Here is a 19,467-nt window from a genome sequence, read left to right as displayed (position 1 = left end):
ATTAGCAGCCTGCCAATTGTCCCTTCGGCAGTAGGGAGCTGCCCTCTCATGCAGGCACGGGGCAGTTCCCTGGACCCCCACACACTTCCCTGGGCTCCCACCTCCACCCTGTGTCCATCCCATCACTCAGGCCTTGGCACTGCTGCCTGCTCTGGAGCACGGCAAGCAGAGTCTGTCGCTGTCCCCAGGTGGGAGCCACTGCCAGGCAGGTACAGGCAGGGCTGGCCTGTCCCTCTGCCGGCAACGGCAACGTGGCTTGAGCTGCCAGAGCCATGGAGCCAGTGCTGCCTGTTTTCCATAATTAATGAATAATTAATTGGGAATGCACTGCAGTCTATCGCAGAGCGGGGATGGGCTTGTGGATCCGCGCCTCTCCAAACACGCCCCTCCGGCCGACAGCCAAGCTCTCCCTGCTCCAGCTTCCCACAAACAGAGCTCACAACTCCCTTTTCCTTTCCAGATCGCTTCCCACTGTGATTCTCCTTTCTCCAGAGCTTCCAGGCTCTCGCTTGGCCACAGCCCGGAGCACCCTGCCCACGGTGCCAGGGCAGAGCCCATCCCAGCAGCTCCAATCCAGAGGTGACCCTGCCAGCAGCCTCTGCCTTCCCGTGGGGTGAAGCATCACCCCACAGTGCCCCGGCACTGTGTCAGTCCTGCACTCCCCAAAACGCTGCAGCCACCCGAGCAGAGCTGTGTGGGAGCCCCAGCATGGCACCAACCCACATGGGATTAATTAAAACCTTCCAAGATGTCTGCAGGAATAAGGATCTGTTAGGGCACCTTGGAGGAGGGAGGCTGGATTTTGGATTGTGCTGCTGGGGAAGTGCAGGGAAGAAGCCTCAGCTGCACCCCCCATCAGCAAAGCCCTACAGAGTGGGGAAGGTTTGAAACTGGGATCCTGGGGCTCCCTGGCTAAGCAGGAACAGCAGGAGTATCCCTCAGCACAAGATGGGGATGATCCCTCATGAACAGGGCTGGGGCTGCCTGCACATCCCTGTTCCTGGGGGGAGCAGTGCCAGAGGGAATTGTAAAGCTTTTACTGCTGCATGGTCGGAAGGACCTGCATAACTCACTGGTGGCATTTCATGTGGTCACCAGGCACTTGGGGCTGTAAAAACTTTATGGTGCTCCACGCCACTCCACGCTCCTTGTGCTACACAGTTATGTTTATTCACTCTCTGACTCTCTTCTAGGCCCCTTGCTATTCTTTTCCAAGAAAGCTTTGGCCTTTTATCCAAGGGCCGGAGGAAATGAGGAATTCAGCCAGCAGGACTGGGTGTAAATCTCCAGCAGTGGAATGAAGATGTCTGGCCCGTGCTGCACCATGCTCCAGCCTGCTCACCTACCTCAGCCCATCACTGGCCACTGATCGAGGCAGCAAATCCACACTGGGAAGGGTTCAGCAGCAGTTGCTGCCCAGGATACACAAATCCTCAGCTGAACTTCAGCACCCTGCACTCTCTGAGGGCACCTCCCAGCAAATCCCACAATTTAACTGCTCACAAACACTCTGAGGTGATCTCCCCACATCAGCCCTGCCTGTCCCAGTTGTCCTGAGACACGACCAACCTCTCTGGCCTCTTCCCAAGCCCAGGGGCTCCACATGGACAGAGATTTATGTGAGGTGAGGAAAGCAGGGCTGGCCAAGCCCTGCAGACCCCAGGGGCACGAAGACCTCCCTGCACCGCCCTCAGACAGGTTATCCACAGCCTCCTCTCCCCTCTGGAAGCCTTGGAGAAGGGCATTAGCTAATCAAGTGGTAGCATCTCTAATCAGCTTGATGCTCTCTCTCTCTCTAACCTGATTCCTAATAAGAAAATGGTGGCTGGGAAGGGAGGGAGGGGGATCAGAGTAAATCCAGTGCACGAATCCCCCGCTGGGTGAGAGGCAGGATGACAATTGGCCGGCTCTGTCCCCAGCGCCGCCGTGTTTGTCTGAATGATTTACTGCAAACACCGAGCTGGCGATGGGTGGAGGCGACCCCACAGCTCCTGAGGACGGGAGATCCGGGAGCATCGTGCGCTCCCGGCGCAATCTCAGCCAGTCACTGGGAGGGAATGCATCCGGCTCAATTCATTAGGACTGATAGCTCCCTCAATGGGGCTGAATAATTGATGGCCTGGAGAAGCTTTTAAGATGTTCTGTGTGCTCGGAAGACTGAAAGTATTATTTTTTTAAAAGCTAGCACACACAGAAAAACATTGGTGAAGGTGATCCAAGCAAAGGTTAGATGTTTTAATACGTTATGTTTACACCATAAATCCTTGCTCCATCACTTGTAAGGGGAAATGGATACGGCGTGGCTCGGGGCAGCTGCCGGCGGCAGGCAGGACCAGGTAGCCAAGCCAGCTCCCGTGGGCCTGGTGACTACAGAGCACAGCCACCACCTGGCCACGCAGCTCCCCATGTGGTGCTCCTTCTCCTCCATCCCACTGCAGGGAGATCCCAAAAGCCACCTGGGTGAGCTCTCCCTGCCATGCAGGGGCAGCGTCCCCAGCCTCTCACCTTTGACGGTGACGTGGACGCTCTGGCTGATGGAGAGCTGGGGCTGGATCAGCACGCTGCACAGATACTCCCCTTCATCCATGCCCTTCTGGACATCCATCAGCTTCAGGGTGCCGTTCTCAAACACCACTTGGCGGTGGTTATCGGGCAGCAGCAGGGAGTCCTTGTACCACTTGATGGAGTAATAGGGGTACCCGATGACCCTGCAGTTGATGAAAGTGTCCCTACCCGCGACCGCTGTTATGTTCTTCATGGCGCGGATGCTCGGGGGACCTACATATTCGGGAGGAAGGGAGAGGCAGGCTAGGTTAATTCCGAAGGGCCTCTTGCTTGCGTGCAGATCTGCTGCTACTCCGGAGCGAGCTTCCCAGGCAGAGGAGGTGACCAGGACAGCCGGGAGCCAGCCTGCTTTGGGTGAGGAGGTGGCACGGGCTCCTCTCAGCTCATGTGGGGACAGCCGCTCTCGGCTGCGACCTCCAGCTCCAGCTACTCTCCCTCACCTACCAGCAGGGCTGTGCTCCTGGGGCACAGCCATGCTTCAAACAGCAAATCCCACCCCAGCCTGGGGGAGCTGAGCCCACGCACCGCTGCTGCCCATTGCGGGAGGTTGGGTGGTGTCTGTGTTTCTGCACTGGGCACCAGAGATATGGCAGAGATGGGGAGAGCTCCCCCACCATCACAGCCTCTCTGCCTCTCCCAGGAGGAATCTGCCTGCACTGTGCTGAACATCCTTGGCAAGAGCTTCCATGGGAACCTGACTTCCACTGGCAAAAACATTTCACTTCCTTGAGCCCCACATTTCTGTGCCCCCCACTGCCAACCTGTGTGTCACTGAAAAGCCAGACAGCCACCAGTTTGTGTCTGGCTTTGGAGAGGCCTGAGGACTGGGAAAATGCTGCAGGTGAGCCTTTAAACGAGAGGTTTCATGCATCAATAATTACATTGTTCTCCCAGCCGCTGCATAAAATAGCGAAGTAATCTAAAGATTAACCCTGTCTTGACTCCTCATCCTGAGGGTGTAGCAGGATAACAGCTTAACAGGCACTCAGGATCAGCTGATGGACGGTGTTCCTCATTCTAGGACACATTAAGAGAAGGAGCAGGAAGAAAGGAATTAGCATCTTGCTCTGTAACCATGTCTTGGGCCTGTCTGAGGGACATGCTCTGTGCCACTGAAAACAAAACTCAAATCTTATCTAGTGACAGCCCATCAAGAGCTGAGAGAGGGGAAAGAGGGAGACAAGGGAACATCCTCATTGAAAACGCTGCTCTGGCTTCTCCTGGCTGAGGGATGAACTTCCTCCAAATTCAGCAGTAAACGGCAGCAAAATTCCGACTCTCCTGGGATCCCAGCCAAAAAGCCACTAGATCCATTTCAAACCTGAGACACAGACAAACACAGCCCTTCAACCCTCATTCTCAGCAGACAAATAAACGCTCCCTTATCTTGTCTCGCTCCCACCTGTAAGCCTGGGAGCTTTAATTGGGGATTATTAATGGGCAGGGGCTTACACCGTACCCCGTGCCTGAGAGCGCTCCCCGGAACACACCGAGCAGCGCGCTGCAGCCGTAATAACACGGTGATTAACGCGGCCATGGCTTTTAGCAGACAAAGAAAATGCAGACATGACAAATCAAAGCTCATTTTCCACGATTTCATGTGCTGCCTCATCATCGTTTGTCACGGAGGTCCTGGTGCCTTGGTGGCTGCTGAGGAGTGGGGCTCCCGTAGGGAACGGGGGCAGCTGGTAGAGCACAGGGGACCTGGGACACTTCTGGGCCTGCCACCTCCTCCTCCATGCATGGGTTCCCTCAGGGGGAGCCTGCCCACCCTGTGTGGACCCCAAGGCAGGGTGAACGGACCTCAGAGCTGCCCTGTGACTCCTGCAAAGCCAAGCAGTTCTCCAATACCCTGGAACTGCTTTCCACTTTGTTAAACTCCCTGCTTAAAGCATCAGAGGAGCTCAACCCTGCAGGTGTGCGAGGAGCGGGGCGGGGCTCAGGAAACGAGGCTGGGGTAGCCAGGGAGACCCACACGGCCGGGAAGAAGAGGGAGAGGCGAGGAAGAGCGATCCATCAGGGAACAGAACCAAAACCAAAAAGCCCAGTAAAAGTCCTATTCTGATATTTAAAAGTAGACAGGCACCTCTTACGTTTATTCGCGCTTGGTATTCGGCGCTGCCCACCGAGTTCCGCGCGGTGCACCGGTACACGCCGCCGTCCTTGATCTGCGGGCTGGTGACGTTCATGTGGCTGACGGTGGTGCCATCGGACATGGTGTACTGGTTGGAGCGGTGGCCGCTGTCCCGCGGGATGGGCTCGTCGTCCAGCGCCCAGGTGACGGTGGGTGGCGGGGCCCCCTTGGCGGCACACATCAGGGAGAACTGCTCCCCGGGGTTGACCACCTTCTCGCTGAAGGAGGAGACGATGCGGGGGGTCCCATCTGGGGGGCACCCAGCGGGACGGGGGTCAGGGAGCGGCAGCCGCAGGCAGCAGCAGTCACCCGCCAGCAGGATGGCACTGAGCTCCCACCCCAGGGACAGGAGCCCCGCTGGTGACACACACATGGCTGTGCCGGTGTCCCTCTGGGGCAGGGAGATGCAGACAGGGGACACGGTGGCTGATACAGATGCCAGCTTGAGGTGACACCTCCCTCAGCAGAGGCCATCCCTTCTCCAAACACTCGGTGGGCTGCCTGGTGAAAATGGCAAACCCAGGGGCTGGGGATGGCAAGTCAACACTTATTTTGGTCCTTCCCCGTCCGTGCCACGCTGTGTCCCTGCACGCAGAGCCCAGGAACAGGCTGGCAGCAGCCTCAGGACCCCCACCCAGTGGGTGTCTGTGCCCCCCAGCCATGCACAAAGCATCCCCTCAGAGAGGGGCAGAGGAAGAAGCCCCCAGCCCGGGAAGCCGGCTCACCCTCCAGCGTGATGATGGAGAAGTCCTGTGCTGTCTGGGACTTGCGGGTGGCGAAGCACTGGTAGGCCCCGGAGTGGCTCTTCTGGGCGGCCGTGATGAGGAGGGTCTCGTTGCTGATGCCCCGGATGGAGATGTAGTCATCCACCGCCACCAGGTCCGTGTTGCGGTACCAGCGGATGACGTACTCGGGGGAGCCGCTGAGGGCACAAGAGAGGATGACGGTGCTGCCGATGCCTGTTTTGAGCTTCTTTGGTGTGAGGGTCACACGCAGAGGGTCTGTGAGAGAGGGGAGAGGCGTTGGCCGGGCACTGCAGCGGAAAGCAGCTCATCCCCGCTGCGCTCCCTCTGCTCCCCCTGCCCGGCTACGCGTTAAATGTCACCGCACAATCGGGCAGGTGGCACTGCCACCGTCCCCGCTGCTGACAGCCCCTGCTCTTAACGTCAGCCCCAGGCCCCGGCTGGGGTGCTGTGGGGAGGTGGCAGGATGGCTGGATGATGATGTGGTCCATGTGACAGGGACAGTGCTGAGCTGGGGACACAGCAGGCTGGCTGGCACCGTGCTCAGCAGTGCTGCTCCAGGTAAGGCAGGCACAGTGGCTCTGCTGCTGCCAGGATCCCGGTGACAGGAGGAACCCCCAGGAAAACAGCACGTGATAAATACTTGGCCTGCCCAGATGGTATTTACTGTTTGGCTAGAGCTTATTTTATGTAAATCGACATAAATTTTATGTAAATCAACAAAGCAAAGCACAGAAGCACCCAACACGTCGGACACGTGCAAGACAGTGGCTTCCAGCGAGCCAAACGCTGTGCCAAAATACAAGGCTGTTGTTTATACAGCTGTACAAACCCCTAAAGCTGTATATGGGTAAAAGCTTTACATGTCAGAAGGCAGCAGGACTAAACCTCGCCACGGGCTCTCACCTATGACAGTGAGGGTCCCCGTGACCTCTGCGGAGCCGAAGGTGTTGGTCACCTCGCAGATGTAGGTGCCGCTGTCCTCCACGCGCAGGTCGCTGATGGTCAGCCCCGTGATGCGCTTGGTCCAGCGGCTGTCGGCAGGGAGCGGCCGCCCGTCCTTGATCCACCGCACGGCCGGGTTGGGGTAGCCCGAGGCGATGCAGGGCAGCTCCACCAGCCGGCCCGCCTTCACCTCCCTGGACTGGAAGCTGTCTAACATCGTGGGGATGGATTCTGCCGGGTCTGGGTTGGGAGAGGAGTTGGGCTCACCCGGGGAAGAGGATGAGGCGAGGTGCCTCAGGGACACCGGTAGCACTGCACCCAGTCTGAATCATCCATGAGAGAGGCTCTCCCTGCTCCCCTGAGCCCGTGGCTCTGCCATACAGGAGTGCAGGATGCACCCCATTATCCTTGGGGAGCACGGGGTGCCCTGTTCCACCCGGCCACCACAGCCCTTGGTAGCCAGGACAACAGGCACCCGGGGAAGTGGGAGGAAAAACACATCCTAAATAGCTGATGGGAGGAATAAACTCAGCACCGGAGGAATTACTCAAGGTGACACCTAATTGGTGCAAAATACACAAATTTTGTGGCACATTTCAAAATTTACAAGCAAAAGGGCCCATCAGGCAGCTGGGAAAGGAGAAAATTAATCACTAAGTCTCAGGCGTGAAATTAAATTCCAGGGGAAAGAAACCTCTTTCATTACTCCCAAGCAGAAGTAAAACGCCGTGACGTGTAAATAATGACAGCGACCAGGAGGGGACCGGGCCAGCTCGAAACGCGCGGATTGGGGATGATACACCCGGCGACACCCACGCACAGCCGGGACGTGTGGCAGGACGGGCACGGCTGGGACCCGCGGGTCCCCGAGAGGCGAGGCTGGGCAAGCCCTGCCTCTGCTCCTGCCCTCCGGGCCGTTAATTCGGGGAGCCGGAGCGGGAGCAGCCGGGGATGGGAGCGGCGCACGGCAGGGAGCGGGCGCGCTGCGCCGAGCGGCGGCCGCCAGTCGGGCGAACTCCCTCCCTCCCTGCCGAGCGGAGTAATTTGGGCAGTCAGCGGAGCCGGGAGCGCCCCGAGACACCCGGCACTCCGGACTGCACTGCCTCCGCCGCAGTATCGCTTGCATCTTCGTCACATCGCGTCAGGCTGCTCACATCGCGGGCTGTCACATCGCATCGCCGTGCGCCCCGTCGCCTCCCGCTCGGGGTGACGCGCGGCACCGCGCCCGGCTCGGGGGGGCTGCGGGGCACAGCCCGGGCACTGCCAGCCCCCCGGGCACTGCCAGCCCCCCGGGCACTGCCAGCCCCGCACCGGCATGTCCCCTCGCTGCGGGGACCCGAGGTGGCGATGCCATCGCTCCCCGTGCGGGATGGCTGCTGTGGGCAGGCGGGGAAGCGAACAGGAGAGCGGACATGGGGCGCGGCTGGGCCCCCCCCCGGGGTACGGGACCCCCCTCGCCCCCGCTGGCAGCCGCACGGGCTCACCTGAGACGGAGAGGCGGGCGCCGTTGCTCTGCCGCGTCTCCCCGCTGTACTTGTGCTTGGTGATACACCTGTAGGTGGACAAGGCATCTTCCTTCTGCACGTCCGATATGTACAAACCTCCATAAGAAGTAATAAAAAACCTATTTTCTGGAGACACAAAGGGAGGAGAAGAGTGAGGAGCCTCTCCTGGCCCCAGGCTGAGCACCCGGGTCAGGCAGAGCCCCTGCACTCCGAGCTGGCACCGGAGCTGCGGCAGGGAAAGAGAGACCTTCCTCCACCTCCACCACATCGGGGTGCAGCTCCGGCTGAAGTTTCAGGCAGGCTGGTGAAGTTGGGTGAGCCACAGGAACCTTGTGTGTGCAACAGCAGCGCCGGTGTTTGTGGGCACGGCCTCCCTCCATCACTCACCCTGGCCAAGCACACACACCTGCCCAGGTGTAACGGTGGGTTTGGGGTGTCTTTGCACACATCTGGACTCCCAGAGCTCGGATTCGGGGTGAGGAGGGTGAGCAGAGCATGTGGCACAGAGCTCCGGCACACGCCGCTCCTCCGCGGTGCCACACGCTCCATGGCAACGCAGCAATTAAAAGTGAATCCGTCCCGCTGTGTTAATAATTAGCTTAACTTACTTAGAATCATGTGAAAACAAATAAGGGCTCGGGCTGATGTTTGAGCCCCGGGAGGAAGGTGGCGGGAGAGCAGCCAGGGCAGCACAGACCCGGCAGCGCTGCTGGAGCAGCCCCCTCAGGCCAGCAGGTTTTGGAGCCTGGCACAGGGGAAAGGAGTCTTTGGCTGGCTCCTGACCCCTGCAATTCATCATGAATTATAACAGTAATTAACACGAATAGAAAGGCCTATGTAGTGGCTACATGGAGAGCAGGATAAGCCGAGGCTCTGGAGAGGCTCCCTGCCCACCTGGAAAGCTCTTTGCCCTGCCCCTCCGTGCCAAGCCAGGCTCTCACCCCCAGCTCTGTGAGGCTTTGGGGTTTATTCCAGCGCCAGTCTCAGCTGGGATGGGATGCTCCATCTGCTCGGCTGCGCCGTGCTGCCAGCCAAACCACCCCCTACCAGACCCCAGGACTGCAGAGGGTAATTTAGTGCAGCTGAATGCTCAGAGTGAAAACCTTTAAACCCAGCCTGTAAATCAGCAACATCTGCAAATGGCTCCCTCAAGTCCTGCACAATGCCTGCTAAGCCAGGATATGGCTGATGAGGCCAACCAACTGATTTTACTTCCAGCACCTTTTGGAAGCACCTGGATATTCTCAATTTAGACAAGAAGAAAGCTCCGTGGCCAAACTCAGGAGTGCGGAATAAGCACGAGTGAGAGGACAAGAGGCAGATTCTCCCAGAGCACTCTGGCCCCCACACCCTGGGCAGGACACCAGGCCCAGTTCCCTGCAAGCATTGCAGGTGACAGACCAGCAGAAAGCAGAGATCCTCACCCAGGGAACCAGGGAGTGTCCCTGGCACGAGCCAAGACAACGGCAGTGCCGAGCTGTGCTGGCATTACCCATTCCAGCTGTGGCTCAGCCAGATGTGCGTGTTTGACTCCAACTGCTCGATACAAGACAGTGAGGGGCCCCAAACAGCAAAGAAACAGCAAATAATTCATCATAATGCCAGTCAACTGTGGTTAGCAGGGGCACAGGCACCTGCCAGGCTGGCACCCTGTGCTGATCCTCCCTGGAAGCAGCGGGAGCACGAGCTGGCAGCCCCATCCCCACATCTCCACAACACCCCTGTGACTCCAGCCCTGCTTGGAGGGCTCTGGGCCAAAAGCTCAGCCAAAACCTCCATGCTGTGGCATGTCAGCAGCGGTGTGGCAGCACATGGCCCGCTCTGGTCTGCAGCTGGGGCCAGAGGTGCAGTTCTGTGGGCGCTGTGCGGCACCGCCAGCAGGATCTGTACGACCCCCGCGGAGGGGCAGGGGGAGTGGTCCCACAGCACTGCAATAACATGCAAATCAAACATTAATTTTTCATCTCCCATCAAACCAGTAAGCGGAGAACATTGGCTGCACTGGAATTTGAGATGGGGGGAGCCGGTTTCCATGGTAACGGGGCTGTATTTTGCGAAGTGCTGGCAGCCCCAGCCCACACCCTCACACGCGGCCGTGTCTGGGGATCCACAGGCTTTGCTGCCGTGCTCCGGGCTGGAAACAAAGCCTCTGGGATGGGGCTCCAGCCATAACAACCAGCCCAGGGACAGGAAGGGACAGAAATCCTGCAGGTTTAGGATCCACATCTCCACCCTGGAGTGACAGGAGGCATCTGCCCCTTGCACGGTGTGGAGACACGGTTCCATCACGTGTGAGATCCAGCCAAGCTGACAGCACAGCTTCCTTTGGTTATTTTCTCTGGGAGGGGACAAGCGGCTCTGTCGAGGAACGTTCTGCTGGTTCAGGGGAGATGTGGGGCTCTAACTGATGTAAGTGGCTTCAAAAGACCTCACCCTTATGGCTTATTATGACTTATTGCTGAGTTTGCCAGGCAGATTAACGTCGAAGGTCGCCAAGTAAAATCAGATCTTTCTGTCTGCCAGGAGGTGGAAAGGCTTTACAGGAAGCAGAGGATCAAGCACATCCGTGGCCAGGCTGGAGCAACGTGCCTCTAATAACTCTTCCAGCTAGACTTGAGCTGCTGAGTTTGGAGATAGCTCACCAAAGCCCTTGGATCAAACACAGCCCACCATGAGCTAAATTCTACCTAAATTCCCAGGCCCCTCACTTGGGGAAAAGAATAAAGGTGAGAGGGGGGCTCTCCTGCGTGGTCTCGCTGAGTACACACACACACACACACACCTCTCCCACATCCAGCTGCCAGTGGTGGCCCTGAAAACCAGCATCATTCCCAAGGGCCTCCCAATTCCAAGAGAAAGATTACAGTCGATGCAGGTTAGCAGCTCCTGCTCCATCCAGTATAGATTTATCAAAACATCGGGGTCAGGGCTTCAGGAGGGAGCACGTTTTATAGTTCATAAGACTAATGAGATAACTTTCCCCTGGTACTGCTGGAGAATCAATAGGTGCCAGCGTTTATGAATTAGCCATACTGGAAGCATGTGCATCCCAAGGCATCCCGGACAAATCCAATAACTGTTCGAAGCTATTTCTGGCCACGTTTAAAGTGACAAACGCCTCCCGGGGGGAAGGCACGGAGGGGGAAGCCCCAAAGAGCAAAGCCTGTAATTTTCCACCGCTGCCACAGTGGCACTTTTCTGCTGTGGCTGCTGTTCCTGGATGCCATTTGCCCGGCATGGAGCTCGCCTGGGGACAAGGAACACCCACAGGAAACCCAGACAGCAGGGACACTCCTGCCCGCCCCATGGCACTGATCACCGCCCCCTGGTACAGCCCGAGCCCTGCCCAGCGGGGCAGGGGACACAGGACACAGGGCTGCCATCCGAGCACCAGAGCTGCCTTTTATCTCAGCAGGCTGAGCCCAGCCCGTGCCAGAGCAAATGCTCTGAGAGCAGAGGGGGCGCTGAGATTAAAGCTCCCCGCATCCCTCCCTGGCGGAGATGCTAAACAGGAGCTGTAACTTGAGCCCAATACAAATTTCATAGCACCTGCACAAATCTGACAGATTTATTTACGTGTTTGCCTGCCGTGGGGATCCCAGGGGAGCTGTAGGGCCGTCCCTGCTCCCAGCCCTTCCAAAGGCAGCAGAGCTGTGAGCTCAGCCAAAGGTTCCCACCTGGTGCCAGCTGAGCCAGCAGCTCGGGCTCTGCACCGAGGGGCTCCTCCTCTCCTCCTCATCCTCCTCTCATCCTCATCCTCCTCTCCTCCTCATCCTCCTCCTTTTCCTGACAAAAGGACCAATAGTTTCTGCGGGAGTCACAGCAGAGGGAGCAGCACAGGAGGGGTGGAAATCGGGGAGTCATGACGGGCTTTCCACCTCCCCTCCCTAATCTCCTTTATAAGCATGGCTCCATCTCCTCCCGTTACAGGATTAACACCCATCTCTCATTCTCCTCCCGCAACAAGATTTTATTTCTAATTACGCTGTAATAAAACTGGGCGCGCTCCCAGGGCTCCTTCCAAATGACTTGTCGACACTCGGCGAGATTGAATCCTACCCGGCCCGTTTCCGGCACCTCTGCCGGCTGCTCATTAGGCATGCATGAGGGAGAGGGTTTAAGAACAGAATTACATTTAAATGGCTTTTCTGAGAGGGAGACGTGAAACAAGAGAGAGAAGCAAAAAGCAGGACAGGTTTACAAGGAGGGTGTCACTGTCACCTCCCTGTCACACTGCTGTCCAGCAGCTCTTGTGCCAGGTCCCCACTCCTGGCGCTCCAGGGATCTCACAAGCCAAAAAAATCCAAAAGGAATCCCTGCAGGGGATTCCTGAGCACCAAATTTTTGCAACAGCACGGCAACCAGGGCCACGTGTCAGTGAACACTGTCACCCTGCCCTGGGGGGTGCCCGGGACAATGCGTGCTGATCGATGTGGTAGCCGAGAGGGAAAACCAGGGATTTTCTTGTCAGGGCTTAGGAAAACACACACCAGAAGAAACATGGGATGGGCATAACCAGGAGCTGGCACTGCCAGTCCTGCTCCCTGCATCGGGGTGTGAGCAGGCAGCACGTGGCTCCAGCGGAGCACTGGGAACACCGTGTTTTCCAGATGATTTCCATCCTCACTGGACTCACTGGCAGTGGGCAGTTTCTGCTGCATGGATGCCGCTTCCCAGATCCAGGCTCACGAGTCGGCAAAATTGGGAAAACAGATGTTAGGAAAGATCTCTCTCTATTAGCTCCCTCGGAAGTGAGGTATCCTGCAGGGCTGGCAGGAGTTATTAAATCAAGAGTCATTATTTACCCAAGGGCCAGTCTTGCAAGTCATGTTCCTAGAAGTAAATCCGGAATTATGCTGCCCACGGAAATGGATTCACACGGGTATGAGGGAGAGCACAGTTTGCCTCTCCGGGTTTTAATCCACCTCTGAGTCACCGGAGCGCTTGGCAGTGAAACCCAGCAGTGTTTGGGGACACTTGGGTTTGTTTGCATAAGCGACTTTGGGAGTGACACACTTCCACTGAACCAGAGCACGGAGGAGGAGGAGGAGGAAGAGGAGGAGGAATCCCCTGGGTGGGGGCCACGGGGCCGGGGCTTGCCCGTGGAGCAGCCTCCTGTCACCAGCCACGCTGGCACTGCCAAAGGAGGAGGAATTAATCTCCCGAGGTGGTCCGGAGCCGCCTAATACCAGCAGAAAATTACAGAACAGGATGAAGAGCATTACAAAATGAATAGGAGGGGACTAGAGATTTCCATGGCTAATCCTGTTAACGAGACAATTTCTTATCAAACTCATTATGTGGAGGAAAGCGGGGGGGAAGGGGCTGGGCAGGGAGGCTGGGGAGGGGGAGGGAGATGCCAGGCAAAAGCATTCCCGAGCATCGGGACACGGGGCTGGCAGGGGAGCAGCTCCCGAGCCCGGCTCACTACGCCGCACGCCAGCGAGGGTTGTATTTCTATTTCGGAGCAGAGCTGAGTATTACTAGAGTGACATTTACCACAAAATAGTGCCGTCTGCTCCGGCTCTATCACCAGCCCTCTCCCAGCGCTGAGCTACAGCGCGCTGCGATTACGGCAGGCATAAAAACCTATAAACCCCACCAAGAGAACACTCAATTCAAAAAGGGATTTTTGGAGCGTCTTTTTTTTTTTTTTTTTTTTTTAACCTCCTGTTACGACGAGTTTCGTTTTCCTGGAGGAGGCAAAACAAAACGCAGGCTGAACATGTGTGTGCCCTAGCACAGGATGGGAGGGCTGGGATGGGGCTCTGCCCACCGGCCCCTCTGTGCTGATTCCCGCATCCCGCTCAGCCACGCACGAGCAAAGCTGAGCAGCCACGCGTGGGAGAACGCGGCTGTGGCTGAGTGATTCCCAAAAATCCTCACCAGCCCCTCCACCTCCTGCCCCCGAGAATCACAGGGAGGGGGCTTCGCTGCTACTTTGTGCACAGCATTTAATTTTTTTTTTTTTTTTTTTTTTTTTTTTTTTTATAATTTGCTATTTAAAAAACCGCGGAACTAGTCAGATTTCATGCTAATGAGGAGAAAATCTGGATCGAGGACTGTGCAAAAATTTGCATCTCAAAGAGGAAAACAGGAAGTCGCTAAGAAAGGAAAATCCACGCAGAGGTAGCGGGTATGGCCATAATTAGGCTAATGCTGCCTGTGTTCTGTCAGCTCGTTTCCATCAGCCCCGGGGTGGCAGGGGACAGCAGACCTCCCTGCCACCACACCGTCATTCCCTGCCATGGCTCCCAGCCCCGGAGAGGGATGGTGAGGGGAGCTGGGCACCGGGATGGCAGCACGGGATGGAGGGTGGCACGGGATGGAGAGTGGAGCAGGATGGAGGGTGGCACGGGATGGAGGATGGAGCAGGATGGAGGATGGCGAGGGATGGAGGACGGAGCAGGATGGAGGATAACATGGGATGGAGGATGGAACAGGATGGAGGATGGCATAGGATGGCACAGGATGGCACAGGATGGAGCAGGATGGAACAGGATGGAGGATGACATGGGATGGAGGATGGCACAGGATGGCACAGGATGGCACAGGATGGCACAGGATGGCACAGGATGGAGCAGGATGGAGGGTGGAACAGGGAATGTGGTGGCCACACCGCGCTGGGAAGGACAGCGCACAAAGAAGCACATCTGGAGATTCTCTGAGAGCAGCACCCCTGCCCCACCTGCCCAGCCAAGCCAGGGTGAACCCACCACCACCCCGCCTCCCTCAGCACGGAACGAGCTGTGGCTGTCCCCATCTTGAGAGGGGCTGATTTGCAGTTTTGCATCAATTTTCCTCTGATTTTTTAATTGGGTTTTGCTGCCGCTGCAGACATTACTGTGCAAACAATTCCGAATGGCTTGAACCAAGATATTTGCTCATAAAAATCCATCACCAGCGCCGAGAATGACAGAAATGGAAAATGCCTAATGAAAACAAAGGGGAAAACAACAGGTACCCTGGTCCTTCGCCATCCATCACCAACCTCGGATTATTGATGGGAGGGGAAAAAAATTCTCCCATCTGCAATCAAATCTTGAGAAATCTTGAAAAGCCAAACACCACATAGGAGGAAATTCTTTGCCCCCACTTCAGTCTGCAGGAGTTTCGCCATAATTATAATAAGAGTGAGGCTGCTGGATAACACGAGAATTATTTTCCCCACTTACATTGTCAAATGATCATTTTGCCCTGCAGTGAAATCTCAATAATTATAATGCCGAACCGTGAAAGAACAAAGAAATAAAAAAAAGCAGTGTTTTCTTCCAGGGAGCGGGGGGAGGGGGGAGCCGCCATTGCAGAACTCGAAGTGCATCCTTCCTCTAATTATCTTTTCCAGGGCTGTGCATCCCTTTCCCCGTGGCCCGAGCCCCCCGATAACTCCCTCAGCTGCAGGGGGTGGTGTGGATGGGAGCAGCCACCCCCCTGCCCAGCGAGGCACAGCTTCCCCAGTGAGGAGCGGAGCGGGGAGCGGGGTTTGGGTTCCGTGGCATCGCCCCCCAGCCCTAATCCCAGCCCCCAGCTCTGCCAGCAGCTCCCCACAAGGGCTGCCCATGGAGTGTGGGGAGCGCCAGGCACGGCTCGCTGTCCCTTCACACCCATCCCAACACCGACAGCCCCTCGGCAGGGGACAAGCAAGGAGAGAGGAGAGAAAGGGGACAGAAAGCAGAGGGGGGCGTGGGGGGGTAAAGGAGGCGAACAAGAAAAACAAGACGACAGAACGCTTGCTCCACAGCCCTCGGCTAAATTACAAACCAGTTTACTGAGGTGGAAAGCTGCAGTGAGCTGAGGAGGAATATGTGGAAACCATCTGCAGATTTAAAAATAATCTATTTTACGATCACCCTCGAACATATTCTTTTGCAGAAACCAAATAGGATTTGTTGTTGTTGTTTTGTGCAAACTGTTAGGGAAAAATTACTAGAAACATGCAGGGGGTTTTGCCTTCTTGAGTACTGAGAGGCTAAATATGCCCTTCCTTATGTTTAGAATAGTAACAGTCATCTTAAAATTAACTTGGTCTGCATCAGAGCTTAAAACAGTTGCAATTCAGAGCCTGCAAAAGCAGGACAAACCTGCGCTGGGATATCTAGCGCTTTGAGCTGACAGATGTCTTCCTACATACAGTAAATATAGGTCGTCTTTTCCTACCCAGAGAACTGTAGATCTTAATTAACCAGGCCACTAGCAGCATATGTAATGATTTTTTTCAGCTTGCTAAGTAAACCTTCCCGTGATGAGATGGAAGGAAAATCAGAGGCACGTGAGAGGGACCCCCTCTCTGGTCAGCGCAGCCCTCGCTCCGCGGCTCCCGCAGTTATTTCACGCTATAAAATCTGCCTAACGAGATGGGAAGGGTGTGAGTGGCACATCCCCTTCCCCATGCACAGCCCCACGGAGCCCAGGCAGCCCTGAGCCCTGAGCCCTGAGCCCGGCTCGGCTGGCGGCCAGAGGGGCCGTGGGGCTCCGCAGACTAAACCGCGCTTTGCCTCGTAAGCCACTCCGGGATTAAATTATCTCCGGGCTCAGAGGCAAAATGAGCTAATGAAATTCATGCTGCATTATGATAAAGTCGTGCCGAGCCCTCGTGGAGGGGCAGCGGGCGCTGGGGTGGCCAGGGGCGGGTGGCACTGTCACCCCCGGGCAGTGTCCCCAGTGCCCCACACTGGCCCAGGAGGAAGGCGAGAGCTGGGGGAAGCTTCACCAGGTTCGTTCACCTGAGCGAGGGCACCCGGCGAGCTCCCCACCCTCCCTCCCAGCAGCTCTCACAGGCAGGGCGCTCTGAACTGGCTTTTAAAAACACTGGCTTGGAAGGAAGGGAGAGCGGAGCCCAAGCCCACATCCACATCCTCTCACAGCCCGTGTTTCCACATCCACATCCTCTCACAGCCCGTGTTTCCACAGCCACAAGTGTGCTTGGCAGGGCAAGGACAGCACACAGAGCGAGGCTGGTACAGGCTCCCCAGGAAAAAGCTACCCAGAGACTGTGGGAAGAAGTCGAGGACAGAAGCTCCCTCTGCCACGTGGAAAACCGCAAGAGAGCTGCACATCACTGCCCTGCACCAGCTCTGAAAGAATCCCGCTGAAGCCAAGACCTTGTTTTGATCTGACGAGAAAGCCCAAAAGCCTCACAAAAGAAATTCTGTCACCTGAAACTCAGGGGTGAAGTGGAGCGATCCCGCACCGCCGCTCGCTGCCGCGCTCCCAACGCGTCCACGAGACACGCACGGTGCCTCCCATCCCCTCCTCCCCTCCCTGCTACTCACTGGGGAAAAAAAATCAGCCAACGCCACTCGAACAAAGAGTAGAACTTCCTCCCTGCTCATTAGTGCTGGAAAAGCAACAGAAAAAAAAAATCCCCAGGACATAACCTCCTCTTCAGCTCTGAAGTCTGAGCGGCTTGGAGAGGGTGGCTGGGTTTATTCTTTGCCTTTCACCTCGCTCGGAGTTGGTCTGCACGCTTTGATTACGGAGGCACAGAGAGGAGCCCACGCCGAGGAAAGGAGCCCAAACCCACCCTGAGTTGTGGCTCCCTGTGAGGGCACACGGATTCCACACGGGTGGGGACAGCCCCATCAGCACCCGGCAGCTTGGGGCAGCTCAGAGTGACCCTCTCCAGCCTGGGGGACACTGTGATCCTTCCTCCCTGTCTCCCGCTCTCTAGAGGGGTGTCTCCAGAAGAAAACCACATCTCCGCGCTCTCCCTGCAGCCAGGAGCGCTGGTGGGGGGCGGTGTTAGGGGAGGAGGGAGGCGCGGGCTGGGACAGCACCCCTGTCCTCGCCTCCAGTGCGCTCCCTGAGCACCACCAAACACGGGCTGAGCCACAGCATCCCTCTGGAGACGGGTGAGAAGGGAGCAAGGTCCCTGCAGCCACAGAAACCACCGGTGTGTCACCACGAGCCTTCCCCATTCACCCACGCTCCAGGCTGGGAAAGGTTCGGGGAGCCACTGGGGAGCTGCACACATTCCCGGGGGAAAACAGCCCCGGTGTTCCATCAGAGCCACGGCACAAATCCACTCCAGAGCATCTGCCACGGGCAGGGGCTGCACCGGCAGCTTATCAATAATTATTAAGACAAGGCAAATGTATGTTGACCTAGTTAGACGTCCGAGAAGAAAGCCAGCCCCGGTGGCTTTGTTTAGCAACCTGGCAGTCCTGATGGAGGCAGGCCTGGCACGGATCCTTCCCATCAAAATGATTCCCCCCCGGCATCGTGTGAGCACTGGGGCACTTGTGAGCGGCAGTTTAGGCTTCAAAGCCAGCAGGGAAGTACTCTGATAGTTCACAACGCGACCACAAAAATCATTCTGGGACAGAGGAATTACTCAGATGCTGTGGGATGCAGTAGAAACCCCTGGATCCAGCTCTGAGCAGCTCCCTGGACACCAGAGACCCAGGGAGGAGAGATCCTGTGTCCTCCTGACACTGCACAACATCCCTGGCCCAGGAGCTCGACTTAGGCAAATCCAGCCCTGCAATCAGATGTGATTTCCTAGCAACAAGCAACGAGATGCTGGGGCAGCTCACCAGGAGAGCGGGCTCCAAGTCCTTAAACGAGATGAGATCTTGTCACACCCCGCTGTCACCTGCCTCCCAGGTGTCCAGGGGACAGAGGGGGCTGCCCCAGCTCCCAGCACTGCTCTTGGTCTGCTCAGGCTTAGCCTGGGGAAAACGCAGCAGAACACGAGGGTTTGGCACCCTTGGGTATTGCCACCAGCTTGCCCATTATTTTTGGAGGGGGAATATCCATTTGTCAGCACAGCCATGGACACAGCCCCCGCTGTGACCCACTCAGTTTGGGGTGATCAGGGAGAGCTGGCACTCCACAACTGCCCCGTGAAGCAGAAAGTGTGACCTGCATCTCGCTCCCCCGTCTCGCAGCTTCGTGTGAGACCTGAGCTCGCTGTGTGCTGCTGCTGCCTCCTCTCTGCTTCCCTGCAGAGCCATTCAGGATGAATTCTCCTCATCTCGTGCAAGCACTGAAGGCTCTCCAGGTGTCCCTGCCAGGTGGGAGCCCGGCTCAGGGCACGGGGAGCGGGGACAGTGCGGACACTGCCATGGCCAGCCTGGGGGACACCTCCTCAGCTCCTGGCCTCCTGCCCGGGGCTCCCTCCTGCTCTGCACGGTTCAGCGGTGCCTTTACAGCATCGGCCGTGCCAGGACAGCCCGAGGCCTCAGCGGGCACGGCTGGGCTCAGGGCCGGGCAGCCCAGGGAGCCACCACGGCCGGGTCCCCTCGGAGGGCAGGCACAGAGGGGAAGGGACACCGAGGAACGGCGTGGCACGGGCTGGGGAGCGCCTCCCTGGCTGGCAGGCAGCATCCAGCCTCAAATGTCCAGCTCCCAAGGCGACAGACCCCCTGGATACAGCCCTTCTGTCCAGATCTCCCCCATCACCAGCCCGGGAGCGCTCAACACTTCTCCCCAGCCCGGGTCCCTCTGTCCCTGCAGCACTGCAGCCAGATCCCGCCTCCAAGTGCCTCTCAAAACTGACGGGATGCAAATTATTCCTCCCTTTCAGCTGCTATTCAAGCCTTGCTGGCCACCGCTCCGAGCAGCTGCTCTCTCG

General features: G+C 57.3%; 1 protein-coding gene across 1 annotated transcript in view; it reads right to left on the bottom strand.

The window, feature by feature from the left end:
- The window catches only part of DSCAML1 (DS cell adhesion molecule like 1), a 92,516-nt gene that overhangs the window by 20,661 nt on the left and 52,388 nt on the right, over positions 1 to 19,467 (bottom strand). Inside the window, exons 4-8 of the mRNA XM_058856979.1 lie at positions 7,872 to 8,018; positions 6,349 to 6,627; positions 5,425 to 5,700; positions 4,652 to 4,948; positions 2,506 to 2,778 (exon numbers count right to left, since the gene is read on the bottom strand). Coding sequence (XP_058712962.1) covers positions 2,506 to 2,778; positions 4,652 to 4,948; positions 5,425 to 5,700; positions 6,349 to 6,627; positions 7,872 to 8,018 — 1,272 coding nt within the window. The remainder of the gene's footprint in view (positions 1 to 2,505; positions 2,779 to 4,651; positions 4,949 to 5,424; positions 5,701 to 6,348; positions 6,628 to 7,871; positions 8,019 to 19,467) is intronic.

Source organism: Poecile atricapillus, chromosome 25 (genome assembly GCF_030490865.1).
Source record: "Poecile atricapillus isolate bPoeAtr1 chromosome 25, bPoeAtr1.hap1, whole genome shotgun sequence".
Lineage (NCBI taxonomy): Eukaryota > Metazoa > Chordata > Aves > Passeriformes > Paridae > Poecile > Poecile atricapillus.
The sequence above is the reverse complement of the archived record's forward strand: the minus strand, read 5'-3'. Positions and strand labels throughout refer to the sequence as shown.